Source organism: Hydractinia symbiolongicarpus, chromosome 4 (genome assembly GCF_029227915.1).
Source record: "Hydractinia symbiolongicarpus strain clone_291-10 chromosome 4, HSymV2.1, whole genome shotgun sequence".
NCBI classification, from domain to species: Eukaryota; Metazoa; Cnidaria; class Hydrozoa; order Anthoathecata; family Hydractiniidae; genus Hydractinia; species Hydractinia symbiolongicarpus.
In genome coordinates this window covers 12,958,269-12,979,618 of record NC_079878.1, presented here as the reverse complement: position 1 = coordinate 12,979,618, position 21,350 = coordinate 12,958,269, and the positions used below count along the sequence as shown (strand labels likewise).

General features: G+C 33.6%; 1 protein-coding gene across 1 annotated transcript; it reads right to left on the bottom strand.

Moving 5' to 3' along the window:
• Positions 1-1,116: 1,116 nt before the first annotated feature.
• Positions 1,117-19,476, bottom strand: LOC130641372 (histone-lysine N-methyltransferase EZH2-like). The gene is made up of 23 exons (XM_057448146.1): positions 19,253-19,476; positions 15,462-15,653; positions 14,044-14,175; positions 12,842-12,958; positions 10,959-11,085; positions 10,597-10,707; positions 10,204-10,327; positions 9,884-9,949; positions 9,556-9,650; positions 9,246-9,280; positions 9,105-9,161; positions 8,545-8,691; positions 8,033-8,182; positions 7,467-7,564; positions 7,301-7,341; positions 6,778-6,903; positions 6,350-6,463; positions 6,164-6,231; positions 5,995-6,090; positions 5,405-5,486; positions 2,391-2,471; positions 2,236-2,320; positions 1,117-1,826 (listed from the first exon to the last, which is right to left on the bottom strand). Exons 2-23 carry the CDS (start codon positions 15,612-15,614, stop codon positions 1,739-1,741), a joined length of 2,193 nt encoding a protein of 730 aa, XP_057304129.1. The 5' UTR covers positions 15,615-15,653; positions 19,253-19,476; the 3' UTR covers positions 1,117-1,738.
• Positions 19,477-21,350: the final 1,874 nt, after the last annotated feature.

Here is a 21,350-nt window from a genome sequence, read left to right as displayed (position 1 = left end):
TTAGATTTTTAATTTTTATAAGCAGATCCAACACAATTTAAGAGTCAATCCATTGCTTTTAGTACCTTGATCCTACTGTCATCGTGATGGGGCGGGTTATTTGTGAAAATCATTGCGTTTTCGGGTGCGAGAGAAAAAATAAAGGGTGGTTTAATTTTTTGCGAGTTGAGATTAAAGTTCTAAAATTTCGCGAGAAAACTTTCGCAATTTTTTTTAATTAAATTTATCCAAATCAAACTTTCGCGAAATTCAAAAATCGCGAAACTTTCTGTTTTTAAAGTACTGGCTATGAAAAAAATGCTTGTATTTGGGTGGAAAGACGGAGACGAGAATTTCTATTTTTTCATCGAAGCTTGTGAAAACAAGTGTGTTCATTAGTAGAAAAAATTAAAAATTAAATAAGTAAATATTTTGTCAACAACACAGGTCTATTACTAAGAACAAAATATTGAATTGGAACTTGAAATGTCTCAGATAAAAAGTCGCATACACATTAGGTTAGGATGTAAAGACAGTATCTGCGTGGTTATGGAAATATAGGATTATTGTACCACAAAACAATTAAAAACAGTAAATGTTGGTATTAAAATGATTTGATGTTGTGCATAAAACTGAAATCCATTTGATTTAATAAAAAAATTGATGCTTTCCATAGATTTTTATCTGAGACTTTGAAAAGTTGTTAAAAAATTTTGCGCAACCTTATATGAAAAAGTAAGATTTTCACATATACTCTATAAATATAAATGATCATATCTATTTAAGCATTTATTTTTTTGAATGTTTCTTAATTATTTGGAAACATGTTGAAACATTTTTATATCGATTTTCATGAATAAATTTAGACAAAAAAACTCTAGTTCCAGTTTTAACCGACTCTATCAAACTTGAATGCTTTCGTTTTCTGCGTTGAAATCTAATAACTTCTGAAAACTTTTAATCTTAGCTTGAACCTTCAAATACTTACAATTCAGTGAGATTCTTATCAAGAGTTTCCATAAAAGCGGAATACGTAAATTATTTAGATACAATCTAGCGTTAATAAGAAAGAACAAGATAGTTAACATTGAAGACTGAGAAAGTTATCCGATCAGAGAGAAATATCACGTTTACCTCTGTTATAAAAACTTGTTTTTCTTTAAATAAGTCTTACAATGGATACCTTTTTAAACAGAGTATCAATATAGTCGCCAGTGTTCGCTCTCACCCTATTTAATAGTTGCGAAAAAAGGCTACCCCGCAGCTAATTTAAAAAAAGCCTGCAAGGCCATTGCGGATTAGCAGAGTAAGATAAATTTGTTAATTAAATATTAATTTTTTTGTTTTTTTTGTTCTTTTCTCTTTACAAACTGCTGGTTGGTACACATTTTTCGTTGATCTTTGAAACATCACAATGTGTTCACTTTCGCGGATTAGTACAGTAAGATGTGAAATTTACCGTAGTTAGCTTCTTACGTTCTAATAGTTGCTACGTACCAGCTATTAAAAGTTCACATGTATTTTCTTTGAAAAAAATTGAGCAATATCATACATATTCCAAACATGCGTCAAGAAAGAATGGTACAGAAGTTTAACAAGTTCCCCGGTAGCTTGCATGTTTATTAGTAAAGTCAATGCAGATAAAAAAACCGCAACATTTTTCTTCACTTCGAATTTGTATTTACAGCATACTCTAATACTTCAATATACTTCTCCACGAAATCATACCAGCGTAAAACAGACGCAACTTGTTTGCTTCTCACGCTGACCATTTCTTCGCAACGCCAACACTGGTGTCCGTATCCTTTTCAATGCCTACGTAACGTAATGAATCGGTCGGTCCGTATCTGAAGAAACAAATCCCCCCAAAAAATACACTTTTCTGAAACTATTATTACTATTCCTTACCAGAATAGCCTTTGCAGTTCCTAATGGTAATGTTATAAATCAAGGTTTTTCGAAGGGAGTCCTAGTGCATTTAAAGTTCCCATTTGAGCTACAGGAGGTGTGCAAGCACAACAGCCGCTCTAATAGACAACCGTCTAAGATATCAATCCTATTCTCATGCTGAGCGTTAAGCAGAAAGGATTGATTTTATAGTCTCTGGCATGACTTGGCTGAGCATTGAGCCCACAATCTTACACACTGGAGAAGAACGCTCTATCACAAGGCCACCGGTCGAAGCGTAAAGCGGAGAAGGAACATAAAAAAGCAACACTTAATACCTTTTTGGAGCTTGAGTTAAAAAAAAAGCACCTGTAATCGAAAAATAGTTCCGCCCCAGCAGGTATGTTTCTTTTAGCAAATATCCCAATTCTATGATCTCCATTAACCATCATAACTACAACAGAGATACAAAGTTAGAAAATCTTTATTTTCAAAAGCAACATTTCTTACAAGTGTGGACATACCTTTCGCATAGCAATTCGGATTAATTGAGTGGTTAGCAAATCGGATTTTATTCCCTTTTCTTGTAGCATCTACAACATGTTCTATAAAAAACAAAACTTCTTTATTTTCTTCGGAAACTTCCGTGATAGCTTCTAAATGTTCGTAAAAAACGTATCAGAAAATAATGAAGAAGCCGCGCGTTTCAAGTCTGAGAAATAAGCCTCCTGTCTCGATCACTACAAGACACAACAGTACTATGCACGCTAGCTTAGTTTTTATTTGTACTTTAATTTGAACTGAACCGGGGATAGTACAACAGGATAAAATAAAAACAAGGGGGTAGAAAAGGAAAGTAGTATAGAATACTAGAAATGTCTAGTAGAAAATTGAAAGACAAATTAATCGATCACATAGTCAAATGGTGCAGCCTTTCTTTTTACATCGGCAAAAGGCAATTGCCGACGTTTTTAAAAAGTACTTAATTTATAACGGCAAATGTTGCAGACGTGGTTTTTCATTAGATGGATGCAAATTATTATTTTATTTCTCAAATCAACTGTTGTTCGTGTACTAAAGCGTGCGATCGCACAACAAAATATACATTGTCGACATGAATCAAAAATTTGCCGACGTGACGCAAGGACATTTTTTAGTCCGCAATTTTCTGCTAGAGTAAAATAAATTGAATTAGAAAGGCTGTGACAGAAAATAGCATATCCACGTGAACGGCCATACATAAAAAATGCTAAAAACCTAAAAAATGTTTTGCCTAACTTTTGCTGTTCCTTTTATGGAAACAAATCAAAACGCAAGTGAGAGATGCATGACGCACTCATACTTTTAGAACGAGTAAGAAACCGCATCGCACGCAACCCACGTAAAGGTATTTCATCACACGCTTAACGGGAATTAGTCGCCTTATTAGTAACTGCAAGCGAGAAGATCTTGTAGCTACTTGTGTCAGCCTTGTAAATCCCTTTAAATCCCTGTTCAAAAAGACCGCGAATCCCTCACTTTAAAACGACGAGTCGTTGTAACAACAAAGTTATGTCTCAGGAATGTTCGGTAAAATACAACACAAGGTTATTATCATGCTTATGTAAACTATCTAGTTGAAGAGATCTGATTACCGAGGGCTAATGCGTCATCGGTATAATGGAACGACAGTGAAAGAAATTTCAAAACCCACGTAAAATTGGGTAAGGGTATTATTTTTTGAGGGTATCAAATAAATTAATTTGGCTGAAAATAAAATTACGAAATCAAAACTTGTATTTCAAAATAAAAAAAGTCATATTAGTTACAAAGTTTGAAAAAAAAAAAAGCGCGCACACGTTTTAATTTCTTGATTTGTTGGACAAAATTATAAATATAAAAAGGTATTGTATATCATAGAGATGGACTCTTACTATTTTTCATTTTAAAATCATTAAATTCCCCACTCAACTCGACAAAAAATACCGTTTTGATAGGATTGTTTTTACAGTGAAGTCCTCCACCTAGTCTTATTTTCAAGCAGAGGAAATCATTAAAGTCTTATTGCAAGATTGCTATGTGCTGAAGCTGCATGATTTAAATAAGTTTTAGGTGAAGATATTCTTATTAAAAAAATTAAGAAAAATGCGCGGCACATGGAAAAAAAATTAGTTTATACAAATTTGAAAGGAAAAAAAATAGGCAAAACATTTTTGGAAAGAGTGAATCATATTTGAAAAAAATGGTGAACACAAATCATTCTCGTCGGTAAAAGCTTCTTATCGTAAAAACCGAGTAAACAGGGGACATTCACTTTACAAAATAGCATAGAGTTAAAACTTCGGTAACAGGTTATTAGCCTCGTTTTAACCAAACCAATTTGCCTGATATTTTACCTGATCAGAGAAACGTAACTTTTTAAAAATAATTTAAATATCAAAATGATCACAGAGCTGACGTCCCCAACATGTTTCAAGATTTACTTCAACTTGATTACGGACACGGTTGATTATATAGAGCGCTTTTAAAATTAAATTCGTTGTTGTTGTTTATAAATCTATATATAAACTTATGTATAGACTATATGTACTCATAAGAAGGATTTATCCCTTTACAAAAACAAACAAAACGTAGTTTATAACCAAAGCACCGAAAAGCAATACAGAAATTCCAGCAACGTCAACTTCAAAACACTCAAGTACACACCACATAAATAAATACAATTTGATGGAAAAAGGAAAGTATGCAAACTGATTACATAACGGTACAAGGGTAAAGAATGTTTACTGAAATTCATGTGACATGCAAGCGTATTATTGAAAACCCTTAACCACATATTTAGTTAACACCGCAGTAATAATAAACAACCTAACCACAAGAAAAAAAACACGAGACTACGGTTCCTTATGAGAACAGATTATTAATATCTCCCTAGAGAATTGTGGCGTTTTATAGTTTAAACCTTGCTTAGCTGGCCTAAACTTGAAAAGAAAACAAAAGAAAACAATAACAATAACAGCAACAACAATAAATAAAAAGTTTTCCAGGACTTAGATCGACAAAAAAAACCCGGTAAAAATAATTTACGAGGTTCATAGAAAACTTCAAATCTGCCATACTAAAGCATTTGCTGATGACGCCTTTTAATTTTTTGGCGTACGATGGCACAGTGGATTCAATTTTGAGGATCAAATGTCCACTTTTCACTGTTCCATTTAAAATAATGCCAAAACAAAACAAAAAACGCCTAGTAATAAAAAATAATTCGTCATATATCATACATGACTCGTCCCATATACAATATAAAATTGAAACGCCAAAGAAAAAATTTGTATCGTTATCTTAAATAACGCCCTCCTGGGCGTCGTTTGCACATTGAAGATGCACCTTAAATTAGCACACAGACAGCAGTTAAAACTCATTTTAACAGTAACTAGTAATAGAAACTGCTTGTGAAAAAACAAATTAATGAAAAAAACAAAGCGATGTGAGAAAGGGAGACGACGACCGATAAACCTCAGCGGCAACATTACTAACAAGAACGTAAACAAAGCCATACCGTGATTCAAGTTGAATAAAAAACTGCACATTGTTTTATCGTATACTTTTCCGCGTCTTTCAGCTTCGTCTTGTGATATCAACTAAGAACAAAGGAAACAATCAAAAGTGTCAGACAGTGTCCGCAAAACTGGTGACATCTTAATCGGAAAACTTTCTTAACAAAACGAGATGAATATTGAAGATCCTTAGGCTTTTAATCAAACGTCGGAACTGCGACACGGAGATTTTGTCGCTGTTATTGTAAAAAAGAAAAAAAAAAAAAAAGAAAAACCATTGCAGTTTAGTCGAAAAGTAGGTGCAAAACAAACATAATTTTGAACACGAACATGGTAAGAGAGCATTGTCCCTTGTACCAAAAACATATTTGTCAACTAAAATTAAAAATTTGACAAAGATATGTTTTGACGTTATCAAAGCGTGATAATTTCTGCAACTACTACTTAAAAGAACAAAAGGAGAATAGGGAATAGTCAAAAATTAAAATAAAAAAAAACAATGATTCTCCAGCATATAATCACAACTGTCATTTTATCGGACCTCTTCGCATTATCTCCGCCACATAATCCCACTCCTCCACTACAATCTTACCTCTCCACAATATTCACTAATAAACGTATTTTTAGGTACTGCTTCTTTCACAAATATTCCCCAACCAGCAATATCCGATGGTGCAAGCAATAAATACTAAAACAATATCAATAAAAAAGAAGCCGTGAAATTAAATTTTTTTAAAAACTGTCTTAATAATGAAACTTACTTGTCTCCATCCTCTCTGCAAACCAACATTTTTACAAGATGAATTTTGACTTTCCACTTCAAAATTATCTAAAACACAATTGGCATACTTCGTGTATTTTAAGGCTAGTATACTCTACAGCGTTTCTGGCAAGTTCAAGTTAAAATCTAATTTAGGAGAGCTTATTAAAAAAAATATAATAACTACCTGCACCACAAGATTTACAGAGGTCTGGGTCACATTCTCTTACTGCAAGGTGGCATGGACAAACTTTTGTAGTACATTGACCTTTGCAACGACAACCAGGAAACCTGTTTTGACCTAGAATTTTTAAAATGGGCTTTAACAATAATTTACTAGACAAATTCTAAAAAACGCAAGTATCAAAAAAACAAAAGCCGTATTTCCTCATTTAAGTGCCACAGTTTTTTCAGTCACAACTTATGCAGCTAGCCTGTTAGGGTTAAGGTTAATACTGACCAAGTGATGTTGTTTGATCATTTTGAGAAATAGCCTAAGAACGGTTATTTCCACAAATATTATCCAGGGTTATACATAATTCGACCAGTGTTTGCACCTATCCGTTTCCAGCACACAGCTTCACAAACAAACCCTTAAAATACACCATAACTTACAATCCATACTGCACTGACAGTACTTCTCACAGAAATTATGAGTTTGAATACAATGGCAACTGTCATTACACGGCTGACCAGGATGATCACATGGTACAAAACTGTGCAAGAAAGAAGATGAATTCTCTAAAACAAAAGATAGAAGTCTGTAACAAAGTAGCCTCAAAATAAAAAGCATTTTGTCATTTCACAAAAATAGCATTTGAAATTTTGGTTATAAAAAGCCTTAGGTTGACAAATGTGACTTACAAAGTGAGCTGTTGTTTCTTGAATTTAGTGACTTACACGAAAAATCCATAATTTATTCTACACTAAGCTTGTTTGTGATAAAGTTTTCTTATAGAATTTTTTTAAAAATACCATTAAAAAAAGCAGAAAATCATAAAAAATGTAATTATTCGTTAAAAGGTTGTCTTACTTCTTGCAATAAAAATGCTAAGACGTTAAAGTTTTATTTGTTTTAAAGCTGAGTTAGATGACTCAGGTTATATTCTTGTGAAAAGACCAAAAAGAAAGCCTTTACCTTTTTTCATCTGTACTTTCTTACAATGATTAGCCCAAGATCTAAATTAACATTTAAAAAATTCAATATATCACAAAAAGTCTGTAAGTGTGACTTACAGGACAACTATACTATAGCCTAAAAAAGTACTGGCCTAAAATTATGTATATACATTTCTTTTTGTTACCTCACAGTTTGTTTTTTCTTCTTTTTCTTCGGTGGCGTCGTTTCATCCTCTATTTGATCATCCTCACCAATTGGTTCAACAATAGAATGTTTATAAACCTGTATAAACAAACTCTTGCAATTAGGTATAACTCAAAACAAGTAGGAATATATTTATGATGCACCATTATTAAGTTAATTTAAATTAGTGTAAAGTTAGCCGTAACAAAATAAAACTGGAGAGTGAAATTTTAAATAGAATTATCCCTCTTAACAGGGTTTAAGGCAAAACTTCAACTTTGCAAAATAATGCTCTATGCAGCTAATATAGGGTTATCTACATTATAAGCATTGCACTTTTGTACTGATGTACGTTCATTCATCTGTAAATATTACAAGCGTTTGCCTAGCATTAAGTACCAAAAGAGTAATGCCTGTGATGATTCTCTGTTTGTACAAAATCATGCTTGCACACCTCGTGGCTTCACACGTTCTTGCACGCCATTTACAAGACCCTGCTAAAAGCATTACCAAAAGGGGCTAAAAAGAACTTAGCAAAGCAAAACAAATAATATATATGACACTTACTTGTTGACAAGTGTATGCCGAGCCTAATAACTTAGTAATGGAGCAATAATTTGTACCAAAATTACTCCTTAATACACGAAATAAAGAAAGATCAGCTGGAGACCACATTGCTTCTTCTACATCATCAGCAGAGTAGTTACAGACGGGCGGCTAAATAGCAAAAAGAAATTTTCAAAAAGCTTTTAGGGGGCCTGGTCCCAACATCTACTACTGTTTTGTTTGTCATAAAATGTAACTTCCCTGACCTAGTGATCAGGTAGAATTAAGAACGATACGCAAAAAACTAATCATAATTCTTTACAGTTTTTCCAGACTCCAGGTTAGGTTAATGAGATTTCTTTTGCTTTGTTATAACTATAAAGGGTGAGGGCTCAAGAAATTTGGTTGAAAAATTAATGGCATTTCAGTAATGGTGTAGAGAAATGATTTTTTTTTGCTGTAAAATACTAATCTTATTAATTATGAAGAGTTGCTGATGTATCTGAACTTTTAAACCAAAAAAATTAGCTTACTGCAGGAGATTCAGGAGCTGTTTCGATCTTCACAACAGATTTTCGTCCCTTGTTTTTCTTTGTTTTTGTAATTGTTTCTTCTGTCCGCTCTGCCTCTGTACAACTACTGTCTTCGTCTTTTCCTATACATTCACTTGGAAGTTTTTCCTTAAAGGAAAGACTAAGATTATTTAAAAAAAAAATAGTACTCCTTGGCTTGAATACATTTTTTCGGTCACTATATCCAACAAATCTCCTGGTCGCTTGCGAGTTTAAGATACTAAAGATTATCACCGATCAAAGAACAGCAACAAATAAAATTACACCCAGTTACACAGTCCAACCTTTTCCCTCTTAGATAAAGTTGGAAATATTAAAATACAAAGTTAATGAGCTAATTTAAAATTATTAAGAAAGACTCGCCTTTACTCACTACGCACAACACATAAGCCAGTGAAAGAAGCAATGACTGATTCAGTTCTTATACATTTCTTGCATAACTAGTTTGTGCCTTCCTTTACAAAGGTGATTTCAGAAGCAACCATTTTAGCAGACAATTAAATAAAAAACTTAAAACTTACGAGATGCATATAACAATCATCACCACATGGTTTAGTGTCATGAACATCCAACAAAGCCTAAAAATTATTTTTCAACATTTTTAATATCAATATGTTTATGCTGCAACAGCAGACACAAGGACTGAAATCATGTTTACATACCTTTCGTTTTGTGCGGAAAGGACCTGATTTGATAGCTAAATATAAATATTTGAAAGTTTTATCTTAGAGGTTAAACCAAGCAGTACTTAAAATTATCATTTTTAAGGAAAACTATATTGGTGTAAATTGGCCTTTAACCAGATAAAATGGCAAGCAATTTGCAATTGGTTACACGTAGAATAAAACAACCACTGTGACCAGATAAACTATACGCTAAACTATATGTTTAGGCTTACTCTGCAAAGCATAGGTTGTTATCTTTTATTTAAACAAAATGTTTAAGAGTAGAAACATGGCCAATAATGCTTACCATGTAGAAAGCAGTCATATTTATAACACCTTCTACAAAACAAGGTGTGAAAAGAGTGCATTGTTCTTTCTTTAGTTGTAGATATTGCATCAGGCCTATATTGAACAAAGGTAAAAGGGTATTACATAAACAACATTTTACTTCAATTGTAAAACTCATACTAGAAAATTATTTGATACATTCCAAGTTATCCTAGAATTTAGTCAAAATCTCCAAAAGACTGTAACATTCTGCAATAATAATATTTTTTGAAGTGGAGCTGAAATCTAAAACAGGAATCTAAAAACCTTTTTATTTACAGAACGCTACTCCAATCTTTTAATCTTACCCATCAATATTTGGTGTACACTCTGCGGGTGGTTCAGTACTCTCTTTCTCCTTTAGTAGCGTGTACCTAAAACAAAATACATATGCACATACTAAGCAAGTCATTCTTTTAATACCAATTAGTGTACAAAACATTATTATGATATGAGTGTTAAACGTGCTAAACGCACATTTGAAATTCATTACAAAAACAAAGCCTCATTGTAAGCAACAAGATTAAAAAAAGTAAAGTTGAAATGTAGAAGACGTGAAGTATTCAAACAGGGTTTGCTGCAATGAAATTTGTTCATTAGATATAAAATATTTCAAATAGAAAATTACCTTTGTTTCACTTCCTCAGTGGTAACACCTTGTTCAGAAAAGTAATGTGCAATGGTATCAAATAATAATTTGTTTGGTTCTTTGGAAGGAAGTTTACACGATCTTTCACTGGATGCACATTCCGCTAAAATGAATAGATTGTTAAGGCAAAAACAACTTTGACTGAAAATCAGGGCATAGCATTGACCACTGCAGAAAACATAAAAAAAGGAAATTTTAGCCAAAAAAGAAAAGAAAAGTGAATAAGAATGTAGAGAACTCATATGACTATAAATATAAGATAAAAAATAAGCACAATTCTATTGAACTTTTTTAACTTTGATGTTGTTAAAAAAGCAAAAGGCTGATTAAAACCCTGCTATTAGGTTCAGCTTAAACGAAAAATTTTCCTACCGTCTGAATAGTTTTCACAATCCGATGGAAGGTTTCCATCAATCGTGTCTTCTTGATACGGAACAACAGAACAAAGCAAATGTAAAAACATTTCATCATCCATTATACTGTCTGTAACAAATAAGATCAGAGAGTGCTTTATCAAACAAAAACAAAAGAAAGTTCATCTTTACAGCAGATGGACATTTAGAAGTTTGATTCAACCTAACTCCTAATTAGGAGTTTAAGTAGAAAGCTTCACTAGAATGGGATGTGTAAGGTCTGAAACATTCCAGCAAAATCTTCGGTTATAACCATGCATACACCGTTAGCCGGTCTTTAGCGATGTAACTATTTTCAAATTATAATGGAAAACAACCTACCAATACTGGTTGAGGTGTGGACTTTTCCATCATAATTTTTTATCAACTCCTCAATAAACTGACCATCCTGATCAATAACATCTTCACCCATATATGGTATATTATGCAGAACAGTTTCATCTTCAACCTAAAAAAGTCCAAAAAAGACAAAGATTTAAGAACTGACAATAATCTTCTTTGGTAATCTGATGAACTTAAGAACAATGAAACAGATCACTAAATTTTTCCTACATTTAAGAGTATGTTTGCTTTAATAAGCAGACCTGCCCTAGCAAAACCCCACAGTATTTCCTGCATAACAAAAAACATATACTATAGGGGAGGGGGGGGATATGATTTTAAGAATGTTAACTGCATTGTACCTGAAACACTACATATATTTTGAGGCTTATTTGGCTGGGACACTTAACAATATTTTGACTTCTAAGACAAACATTTATTCACCAGGCTGACCCATCTGGAAATTACAGCTTATTTTTAGTCATTTATGCTACATGCAAAGGTGATTTTTATTTTAAATAAATCTGGTCCATTTAGGTGCAATTTTACTTTACTCCTTTGATAATATTTTATCTCAAATTTCTCTTATTATGTGGCAGTCATCCTTTTGAAATCTAAAAAGTGTTTTTTCACATAATTAGTTATATAAAGGTAATTTTCTAAATATTCATATATTTTTTATTATAACACGATTTGATAGCTATAATACTATTATATTTCACCAAAAATATTCAGTTTTAACAATTCCTCCTAAACTCAAAACGTCATAATTAATCGATTATTGTTGCTGAATATAGATTACATAATTTTTAAAGAGAAACTGAATAACAACAACAGCAGAATAAAAAAATATATGATGCTCCTTATAGTACCCCACTGCACGAGTTCCAACTCCTCATATCGCTTTTTTTTTAAATTTTTAGACATCATGCAACTATGGAAAGGTGTGTGGAAATGTTATAATTCCTTTTTTTTAAAAAAAAAAACAGCATTGGATGCAGCAGAGGATGTTACTCAAGAATCATTCAAAAAAAACTATTATTTGAAAAATATAAAAATAAAAAAACTCTCCACCCCTTTCAAAATGGTAGTAAAAAGTTAAAGCTCACGAAAGCAAGATTTTTTCTTATTTATTACACACTCACAAACTCACAAAATTTAGAGGAAAAGGCCCTTGATTTTTATACGGTTTAAGGTCCATATTTTCAAGAAATACTAAAGAACATTTATATACACAAAACACTAAGTAAATGATGCAGCTATTTGGACAGCTAAAAAAATACTGCCTTCTTAACAACAATTTAACATGATAAGTTAAGAAGTGGAATTATTATTCCTTCATTTTAATATAACTTAATTGTCCTTGTTTTTACAATATATCAATAAAAATTAAGTAGCCACGTTATTACCCATTTCTTAATTCAATAAGGGTTTAAAAATTTTGTTAACGTAAGCAATGGCTCGTCAAAACACAAAAATTGTGTTGCTTTTATCGTATAGATCTTGAAACGCTGATCAAGAAATTGTATAGGATCGTGTACTTTTGACAAACCGTTGCAGAGATATTAGGGTTCAAAGGCTTTTTGATGACGTCATTAACCCATTCATTCTGAAACGGATTTGGGGACCAAGGTTTGGGAAAATTACCCAATCTGCTCTAAATAGTCCCTAGTTACTGACACAGTGAAAAATCATTGACACCACCGCCTCGTTTCCAAGTTATTTGGCCTCAAAGTTTTAAGTGCACTGTAATGGCTTCATTAATTTAATATAGGATATTGACGTTAGAGTAGTGTTGTTGACGTTGTGCCGTAACCTCAGAAAAATTAACATATCTAACAAGCATAAAATAAAAATATTTAAAAAATATGTTTACGACTTACAATAAAGTTTTGTTGTAATGGTGCCCAAGCAATCATCGTTGGCAGCGCAGGAGGTGAATATAAGGTTTGCAGGTTTACGCATTGAGGAGGATAACTGAAACCACTTTGTATCACTGCCTAACAAAACATTATAAAGAACAGTTCCATAAAAAAACAAATTCTCCTTAATTTTTTTTAAAAAATTAATATTAGCTATATTTTATATGTTTAAAAAGGCAGCCAGATTGCTACTTCGTGATGTATGAAATAGCGATGCTTAGGATAGGTATGAAAGGTAAAAATCTGATTACTTGAATATGTATATGACGTGTGACACTGTGGGTTTCTCCACAAACTAACAGCTATTTTTATATCTTAATCAATTTTCTATACTGGGCTATAAAACCTAAATTATGCAAATTATTATATATGTGAAAAAGTAATAGTAACTTCTCTTTTTGCTAAAAAAATAAAAACATTTTCTGTCTTCCTGAACTTTAGCTAAATGTTTGAAAAATACAAATTAAATCAAATATAATGTAATGACAAACACAAAAAGTATACATTATTCCCTTTAGTACTATACTGGAAAATGACAAAAATTTAAAATTTTCCAGTACAATCAAGTACCAACTTTTAATTCAAGTATTTTCAAGGTTGCGTGGTCACTCTGTAAAACAATAGAACTAAACTTTGTTTAAGCAAATTCAAGGTGACCATTATTAAAATGGCAACAAAAGTAAGGATATTAAGGAGAATTAAGGAGACAAATTGACATTTTTTTAAGGATATTTTGCTGTGAACGAGAATAATAAAAAAAAAAGAAATAAAGGGGAAAACAACTTTAGTCCTCTGTCTTTAATGTTAATACTAGGTTCCATGATAAGAAAATTATACATATTATACAAATATACATATAATGCCCTGAATGATAGAAAATATAGGATTTCAGAGAAATATGTTTTTTTACTGGTGATGAACAAACACATTTCAAAAAAAGTTACGAACAGAAAAAATGAGAAATAATGAGAAATTAAGGAGAATAGCTATATATTCAATTTTTTTAAGCATATTTAAGTATTTTCAAGGAGATTTTCTTTTTCTAAGGTTATTTAAGGAATTTAAGGAGGACTGGTCACCCTGTAATTCATCCACACATTTAATCCAAGTTTTGTTGTAGTTTAAACAAAATTTGTTACAAAAACGGCATTAGGGTCTTTTACCTTACGTGTGGTAGCTTCTGTGAGTATTGCAATAGGAATTTTTGTCAGAGTTTTCTGTGATTTTTCTTCAAGTAAATGCTGTTTTTTCTCCAGAGTTTCCAGTGTCTTTTTGCGGTTTTTCTTGTAAAATTCCTTAAAAAAACACTGCATTAATAGTAAACACAACATACAGGATGTTTGGTGTCTATTAAAAAATCAGGGCTTTTGATTAAGGGGGACATCTACTTAAAAAGAGACCCTTATTTGAAGCATTACAATAATTAATATTGTATAATTAGGAAGTAAAAACACTTTGATGTTTTGTTTTTTGGATTTCTGACTTCTAAGATTTTGTTAAAATCCACCTTTTTTAACCAATTTTTTTTAATAAATTGCCATCATGAATTATAAGTTGGACTTTTAGCTCTGTGATTCCTTGATTTATCAGTCCTTTGCACAAGTCACAGAGATAGTGAAATTGCATTATGGAAATGTTGTCAAGAGTCTACTAATCACATATTTGACATAATACGTTAATACTTGATAAAGTATTAACGTACTATTGTTGGTTTATTCCAGTTAACTGAATCAATAAGGCAGAATTGTTTTGAATAGACCGAACCCCAGTAGCCAAAGCTCCGGGTCAAGCTTCTAACAAACTGGCTTCAATTTGGCACACTATATTGATGATTGGCAGACAGGCAGGCTGGCTTGCATGTGTTGTTGTTGTTTTCTGTGAGTACAAATAAGTTACAGCTGGTTAAATTTCTGATGTTCCCTTGACTTTTGTTTTGTACAGTAACATGACTAGTTAATTTATAATAGTTGTAAACAACAACATAGCGAAAGTCAATTGGCATAGCCAAGATCCAACCTGCGAACATGCTATGTTGAAGAGCTAAATCTTCAATAAAATTACTAACTACTTTTACTATTCTATTCTAATTGCAGTTTTACACTTATAAAAAAGCAGCTGCATTTGCCTTTCAATTTTTATTTATCTAGCTAAACGAAAAATTTAAGGATAGTGCGGTTTTAAATAAAATATCCCTACTATTTTGGTATATTTAGTAGCAACACATTTTATAAATATGACTCATAGCAATGTCAGCATTATAGCTACGCAAATCCCCCCCAATGAAATAAAACTTGACACAGTTACAGTAAGTCATAATTTAAAGTTTTAATGTGAATTTTTGTTTATTGTGTCATTGTTACACTCCTTGTATTCCTTTTTTATCTTTACCACCTGATTTATCTAATGATTTTTTCATACATTTAAGTGGTATTGCACTCCACAAACTCTCTAAACTCTAATTTTTAGTGAAAAAGGTAGCAAAAGCTTTAGAGGAAAAGGTATGCCAAAACTTGATATAGTTTTGATTGCATCTTACAAAGAAAACAACAAAAATCAAAAAGAAACAAAACATGACACATACTTTGGCCTCTTCAGCTTTCTTTCTTTTCCTACTGCGACAAATACGTATATATTCATATCTTACACGCCTTTTTAAACTGGTAATACGATCCATATACTCTGGTGTGACTTGTGCATTGTCCTTCTTCTTATTACCAATCAAAGATTCTGACATTCTCCAAATGTGAAACTTTATCTTGTATATATTAACAAACTAAAACAATAAAAACAATTTAGTAATTCTTGAGCAAAACAGTCGATCCATGTCACACTAATAATCACAGTTTTATTAGGAAAACTGGTAGTGCTGAATCAAAAACATATAATTTAATGTGTAAGCAATTCATTATGTGATGAAGGCTATTTGCAAATTTATGCAATGTACTTATTAGGAAATATAAAAAAATTTTTCTGTAGCATTGTGTGTTTTATTCTTTAAAAACTCAAAATCTGGTGCACGGAATGATGTGTACCAACACATCATTCCATGCACCTTGTAGGTTGCTTAAGTGCACAAGCATGTACCTTGGTTTTGACGCAGGTACACGTGTGTATACTGTTTGTGCACGTCATCGTGCAACTTTTTATGGCGCATTCTGGTGTATGACTAGCTGAGATTAAAACTAGTGATACATTTCAAGGTGGTTGTAGGCATCAAAACCAACACTTGGCAAATCATGATGCAAGACCAGATCAGTGATTTTCATTTATAGTAACAGATGACAAAATCGTGTGGAAAATGCACTTTTCAAAGTAGTTAGACTTGCTTGTTGCATAATGAGTAGCTAAATAATTATGACTCAGGATATCAAAATATAATATTTAGCTCTGTGTATGCTATATACATAACAGCTAGCTAGCTATTTTTCGATGGAATAATTGCAACTTGACCTATTTTGTAATTTGAGAGGTAGGATCGTTTTTGGCTGGTCTTTGGGGGCAGCCATGATTGAAATATTTTGTAAAAATATTATATAAATATTTAATTTAATATTTTATGTGACCAGTCTCACCAGTTTCTAACAATAAACCCTTTTAATTTATTTGGGAGAGACTACAAAAGCAGTTCTAGAGTATTTAAAGGAGGCCTTCCATTTTAAAAAAACTTTTCTTATATTGATGGTGTGGAAAAAGAATTCAATAATTATTTGTTTCGTTCTGATCTACTCCAAAAAAAAGCCAAAACATGCGAGTTATGATTAACACAAAAAAGGATATGCCAAACAACACTGTAATGTTTTCTGCTTTTAAAAAACGATTTGCAGAAGCTGCATTAATTATCTTGCATGACAACATTATCAAATTTTTTTTGTATTTTGTATCCATAAATCATTTTGGTTTCAGCGGCATAATTCACCGTCAATCCGGTTTTACAAACCATTAATATAAAAGCTGTCGAATTAAACATTTTACTTAAAGCGTAATGGCTCAGTTAACTAGGCGTCACAACATGAATGCAGAGGTTGTGTGTTCCAATCCCCCTGAAGGCAGTTTTTCTAAAAAAAGAAATCACCCATTTCGGACTTAGTTAGTTAGAGTTAGAAGTTGCAAAGCAATATTATCCTTGCAAAGTGAGATAGTAATTATTGAGAACCACATTGTTTTTTCTGCAGACAAAAGCAATTACACACACAAGGGATGAGTACAATCTCTGCGCAATAATACAACACATTGTTATTCCTGTCATCGTTTTTCAAGAGGAACCTCAGAAGCAAAACATTTTTTACTCTTGACATCATAACAGTTTAGATTATTCTACCCTAATGGTCATCACCTCTACGTGCTTAGTATAGCAGTGTAGCGGAATCATAGACTCAGTGAAAATCCTGATAGACCTCTGAACTCTTCATCAGTTGTGATTTGAGATTGCATCTCGTTGAGTCCAGTAAAGAATTCATTATTAAGAAAAATTGTTAACAATTGAAGTGAAGGATACAAAATGTCAAGAAACAGCTTGTCAACCTCCTTCCAAGGGTTGATTTTCACCTTCTGATATTAGGCAGCGTGTAAGAGACAGAACATTGTCAATTGTCCCAAAATCAAAAGTAAAAAGGGTTATGAGGTCTCCCCCATAACCCTTTTCACTTTTGATTGATGGCTTGTTAGTAAATAGCAATGTGCATATAAAAAAGGCTTTTAAGAAAGATATAAATGATTTTCTAATTTATAATTTTAAGCCACAATATTCTTAAAAATCTAGTGCACTCTTTTTAAATAAAAGCCAATAAAATCTGTTATTAGGTGTTTTTCTTATTTGTGAAAATTTTTTTAGCCCAGTAGGAAGAAAATAACTTTAACCTCTATTCTACTCTTTTTTATGTCCAAATGGAGAGATGTCCGTCTCTCCGTCCCGGTACAAAAAAAGGACAATTTATTTTTATTTGTGAAAATTCTTACAAATGTTTTTATAAAGAGTGTTGTAATGGTGTGAATATGACTTCAGTTGTATAGATGGAACAAAATTACCATAAGTTAAAATATAATATTGTTAGCTTTAGATATTCTTCTCTTGTTGTTGGTTGTTTTAGTTTTATAATCAATGATTTGAGGATTGGGTTCTTATAAAAAAAACATGTTAGTCTGTGTTGTTTTAACAATCTTTTCTATTTTTCTTTTTCTTTGCTTTTCCTTTTTCTTTGTATTTTTTTACAAAAAGCAGAGGACATGCAATATTTTAAGCCACAATGTTGCTTTTCATGGACCATCGTGAAGCAAGCATAAAAAACGCATTTTATGAAGATATCAGCAGTGAGGTGGAGAAGGAGGAGGAAATTATAACAACTAGCGAGAGCGAGGAAGAAAGTGACGAATCCTATGATGAAGAAAAGCAATGCTTTAGTTGTCGTAGAGAAAACACTCTGGTGAAAGGGAGAAGTAAAATGTGAGAAGCGGTTCCACGAAGTGTGTGAGAATGTATTTGTTACAGCTGACTATATTTGTAAGGCCTGTATTTAGGCTGAAGTTACCATAAATTGTATCTCCCGTAGGGTGCACCACTCAGAGGGGTCAAAACATTGAAAACTCAACTGTTCGATGTTAGGGGAAGTTGTTCGACGTTAGGGGTACTCAGTGCAGCTCTTTGGTGGACGTTTTTTCCAGTTTGTGGTGCTAGCATGGGAGAGAATTTGCTGTAAATATTGTAGCGTAGCTTGGAACGAAAGATAAATGGCAGAACCATCTTTAGGAGTTGCTTAGATAAGGTTTTTGATAGGTAAAACTGAAAAAGTGTACGAAGTTAGAGGATCATACTACATCATTTGTTGCCATTCTTCTTGCATCTGCTAAACTTGACAATCTCTAAGAGGAAGGCTGAAGGTACCACATTACTTAACAATGGCAGAATAAGAATGCAATATTTCTAAGTTATATTAACAAATTACGCAAAATAATTTTTAATTTCTGTATGTAATAGTTTATGATAGGAGAAAAAGTTTCTTTAGGGTGGGTGGGAGGTCCCCTTTAAGGCTCCCATTTGAGCTACAGAAACCTTTCTTGGAATGTTTGACCAACTATAGCTACAACAGTTATGTGGGGGTGAAATGCACACCCACTTGGACAAAAAGTCCAGCGCTTTATAACAACTGAGTTAATAATCCTCATTTATAAAATATATTTTTGCCAATTTATGTCTGTCTAATTTCTTATTTGTATGCATTATTACTATAGTATTATTCCTATATTTGTAATTTCCCCGATATTATAACTTCCTCCAGACTCCTCTGATGGAGTGTTTCAAAAACCAATGCATGTAGCAAACTAATCATTTGACGGGATGTCATTCAACAGCAATAATAATGGTAAAAGAGGACTAACCTGTTATAGCCTTAAGCTGCTGGTTGAAGCTATGTAATAAAAATAAAAGACAAAAAGCATTAAACTTTCGTTTTTCCCTTCTTGTTTTCGCGGCTTTTCCTGTGAACTGGGAGATCGAATCCGTGGAAATTGTGGCGTTTCAGACGATCATCTTTAACACTCGCCAGAATAACCGCCCCTGCCCCTTATCACTTCTTTTGGATAAGAAGATGCATACCGTAAATGACGGAACAATCGAACACTGACGAATAACCGCCCCTGCCGGAATAAGCGCTTTCCCCAAGGGACATTTTTTTTTATAAGCGCCCCTGCTTAAATACCCCCTCCCCCGTCCCTCATAGCCAGAGGGCGCTTGTTTCATCACACGGCTATCAGGAAGGAGGCGCTTATTTGTGGATTTGCTCATATGCCAGGTTGTATGCCCTGCCACTAAGATAGGTGCTAAACACCTGCAAATTGTGCAGTACACGAGTACGCCGAGGTCTGCCATAGCGTCCCGGATAATGGGGTCCTCTTCAATGTTCTTACGTAAATCCTCGACACTGTCGATGTTGACGAAATTTCCAATCAAGTTCGCGTACAGGTTAACCACGTGGGTACATAGGGCCTTGGCAGCCTTCTCCCCCTTCTCTTGAAGCTCTCGATGAACATACTCGGTATGGACCTTTTCAATGGCCTCACCAGGGGCCTTGTCTACAAATCCTTCTGTATTTTTCTTTGGTAAAAGATACCCTTTGCCCTTATGCAGGACTTCTTTCAAAGCTTGGCGCTTATCGGTGGGCTGTTCAACGTGTTCAAAAGATTCTTCGGAATCGAATACTTGTGCGAGCTCTGATATCTTTATTAATAGCTTTTTGTAACGGAAAAAACAAAACGCGATCAGGGCATACGGCAAAATTACAGCGATTAGTAGACACACTTCCATGTTTATTCAGGCCTAAACAGCAAGCGGAGAGGTATGTACCCCGTCATCATGTACAACTCTCTTATCATAAAACGCAGAGGCCGAGCTTGTTTTGTTCGTACGTAACCATACCCTGGTTGTGCACCCTGAAACCTACGTTTTTGGACATGTCTAAACCACCCTTTAACGTGCTCGTGTACCTAGACCAAGTCACCGCATTTTGTTTCTTCGACATGCCCTTACACGAAAATTTCGTACCCTTTTTCCTTTAACGAAGTAGCACTTGGCAGTCAGGGCAGCCATCCGAAATCATATAAATTCTAACTTGAATAGCCCTCCTGCTCGACTCGAGTACTTATCAGTGACGAGCCAGTTTTCAACGTCCTTATCGTAGTCATCAAGTAGTTCGGGACGGACGACATCCCGCAACTCTTCCACAGAGATGGAAAAATAGGCACTGTCAGTATCCATATAAATATATTCGAAATCTCGACGATTTACGTATTTGTCCAGGAAGTCGTAGTAAAATTCCAACACACGAAGTTTGGCTACTTGGTACACCGCTATACCACACTGGTAGGCACGATCGATAGTACACTTGTGTTTGCCCCTTCTGAGCTCATACGCATCTCCAACCTCTTCAAGGTCCTTGAGGTATGGGCTTCGGAGGGCTACATCAACCTCCTTTTCATCCCTCGTGAACGTAGTATTTGCATGTCTCGCTAGGTCCTCAATCATCTTACCGTAGGACGAGTTTCCTTTCAGCTTCGCCGTATCTTCTGTAATACGCTTATCGGGGTCATCATCAGCCTGACTTGTGAAAAGCAGTTACTTTCAGCCAATGGTCAAGGTACCATTTCAATAGAGGTGTATGGAGTAGGTTCTTTTCGGTTTTTAGCAACCTCAAAAGCTTACGCATACCTGGAACACGCTTGCGCCCCGTAGTTTTCAAGTACTCGTGCATATGCTCGGGATTTGATCGTCTGGTATTTCTTTTACCACAAATAGCGCGGCCATTTCGCCGAATTTGTCACGTAGATTTTCAGGTACCTCAATAAAGAGCCAAAGTGCGATCCATCTTGCACTAATAGCTCTGAGTTATGGGGTGATGTTGGTGCAGTCACCTTGATCAGCTTTTTCTTCCCACAGAGTCTTGCATCAAGGTACTTGGGTAGAGCATGTTTCGTCGTACCC